Source organism: Penaeus vannamei, chromosome 12, assembly GCF_042767895.1.
Source record: "Penaeus vannamei isolate JL-2024 chromosome 12, ASM4276789v1, whole genome shotgun sequence".
Classification (NCBI taxonomy): domain Eukaryota; kingdom Metazoa; phylum Arthropoda; class Malacostraca; order Decapoda; family Penaeidae; genus Penaeus; species Penaeus vannamei.
The window spans coordinates 27,216,536-27,219,035 of NC_091560.1; the positions used below are offsets into that span (position 1 = coordinate 27,216,536).

The following is a 2,500-nucleotide window of genomic DNA, read 5'->3' on the forward strand; positions in this document are numbered from 1 at the left end:
CTTGTAGAACCGGCATAACGTGCCCTCCGCCTACCACCCTGGCACACCCGAGACATCAGCCTTATACACGTAAGTAACCGGATATTCCCATGAATATTTATATTTAAAGGGAAATAGGTTAAGACATTAATCGATGATGCCATATGACAAAAATAGAATCTCATTCAATAATTAAGCGAAGAAAATACAAAATTGGTAAATACCGTCATAAACAGCATCCTCAGCTGCCTTGTACTTTGTCCTCCTCAGCTGCCTGGTGGACGGAAGAGCAGGACCTGGCGAGCGAGGAAGGCGTGGCCCCCCTGATGCCCCGCCCGCAGGCTCTCACGGCCGACCAGCAGGTGCCCGCCGAGCCCACGTGAGTGCCTCATGTCGAACAGCTTTGTGTGTCAGTCTGTGTGTGTGAATATTCTTACACGAGCAATGCGCGATTTCCTGTTTATTTGTTTATCGATAGATCTTCTTTACTAGATTCTAGACTTCTAGATTCTAGACTTTCCCAGTTCCAGTGAGAGGAAAAAATGTTGACGTTTGCATTTTTAATTTAGAAGTGACAGTCACAATTTCAGCCTTTTGATTAATAAGGAAATGTAATTGGGTCAAATGACGCAAGAGGAAAACTGAATCCACCATATACTTAACATGTCTAGCTTTCTAACTGGTGCCAAGTCGATAACATCATCTGAACCTCGTAACTAGAGCAGGGAAACCAGGACACTGAGGCGTGAAAGCCAGAAAACAGGATCACAGCATTAAGAGACGTAAGACTGCTTAGTAACTCAGAACCAGGGAAGAGGTTCATGGCAATCAGAACCAGAAAGCAGGGTCATGACACTCAGAACTAGAAGACAGGGCAGGCCACACGACCAGGGAGAGGGCATCGCGACAGTGAGCATCCGAACACGAAACTCAGAACTAGGAGACAAGATCATGACAATCAGACCCAGGCGACAGGACCGCGGTACACGGACCCAGGCGACGGACTCATGGCACGCGGAGCCAAGACCGGTGGCACTCTCGAGCGTGACAGTCATGATGGTGACGCAGTACCTGAGAAACTGCATGGCGCTGGCCAGGAACGTCGGTTTCGTGCGCGACATCCGCTCCTTGGCCCGCTTACACACTGCGGCTCCCGGAAACTTGGCGTTCTCGAGGCAAAGGTACAACCCCAACAAATTCCCATTATCGCCCCTTCTCCCTTGCTTCGTCCTCCTCTCTCTCTTCCTTTCCGTCCCCCTCTTCCCTCTTTCCCTTCGAGGGAAGAAGGGAGGCGGCCGCGGCGGAGGTTAGTTGTCTCCAAAAATCATTCCATGTTTGTCGCCTCCTGCCGGTGCAAGACCCCGGCGCGCGAGCCCTCTTCCTTCCTGCCAGCTACGTTTCTTGCCTTTCCGTCTCTTCCTGCCACTGTGTTATTCCCCAGGCATCTCTCTCTCTCTCTCTCTCTCTCTCTCTCTCTCTCTCTCTCTCTCTCTCTCTCTCTCTCTCTCTCTCTCTCTCTCTCTCTCTCTCGCTCTCTCTCTCTCTCTCTCTCTCTCTCTCGCTCTCTCTCTCTCTCTCTTCTCTCGCTCTCTCTCTCTCTCTCTCTTCTCTCGCTCTCTCTCTCTCTTCTCGCTCTCGCTCTCGCTCTCTCTCTCTCTCTCTCTCTCTCTCTCTCTTCTCTCGCTCTCTCTCTCTCTCTCTTCTCTCATCTCTCTCTCTCTCTCTCACTCTCTCTTGGTCTTTCTCTCGCTCTCTCGCTCTCTCGCTCTCTCGCTCTCTCTCTCGCTCTCTCTCCTCTCTCTCTCTCTCTCTCTCTCTCTCTCTCTCTCTCTCTCTCTCTCTCTCTCTCTCTCTCTCTCTCTCTCTCTCTCTCTCACTCTCTCACTCACTCACTGACTCACTCTCTCTCTCTCTCCTCTCTCTCTCTCTCTCTCCTCTTCTCTCTCTCTCTCTCCTCTCTCTCTCTCTCTCTCTCTCTCTCTCTCTCTCTCTCTCTCTCTCTCTCTCTCTCTGTTTGTCTATCTATCCATCTATCTAAATGTATATCCATTCGTCTGCATATTTTTTTTCTTTCTCTTCCACCCAGACCATTTCCATTTCTTCCAGTTGTCTTCGCTTGTCCCCTTTCGCTCCCGTCTCCTCACTCCGCCCCTTCCCTCTCCATTCCTCTTTCCTTCCCACTCCCCGCCATTCCACCCACTTTCCCACCTCTCCCTCTCTCCTCCCCTGGCCTTAGGCGCCCTTGCGTTGCTGATTTGAAAACGAATGATCACTTTTCCCGGGATCTGAGGGAAATACATGAACGTAATTAGGTTAAGAGCCGAGTTAACTTTCCATTAGAAAAGTTTGGCTCCGGCTCAGTCTCTGTGTGTTGACTGTGGTTTCTGTTGGACTGGAATCGACTGGAACACAAAGCGGGTCTTTGGTCGAGATGCAAATGGTTGATTTTCGTTTTTTGTTGTTATCGACCATTGTGTGTGCATGTTTATGTTCATTTAAGTGATGCAAGTAAGTAACATCG

The 2,500-nt window shown here is 50.0% G+C and overlaps 1 protein-coding gene across 1 annotated transcript in view; it reads left to right on the top strand.

Moving 5' to 3' along the window:
* LOC113812804 (no long nerve cord) overlaps nt 1–2,500 on the top strand; it is a 102,682-nt gene that overhangs the window by 61,759 nt on the left and 38,423 nt on the right. The window contains exons 8-9 of the mRNA XM_070127673.1: nt 1–69; nt 250–358. The exon at nt 1–69 is cut by the window's left edge and continues 112 nt beyond it. Coding sequence (XP_069983774.1) covers nt 1–69; nt 250–358 — 178 coding nt within the window. The remainder of the gene's footprint in view (nt 70–249; nt 359–2,500) is intronic.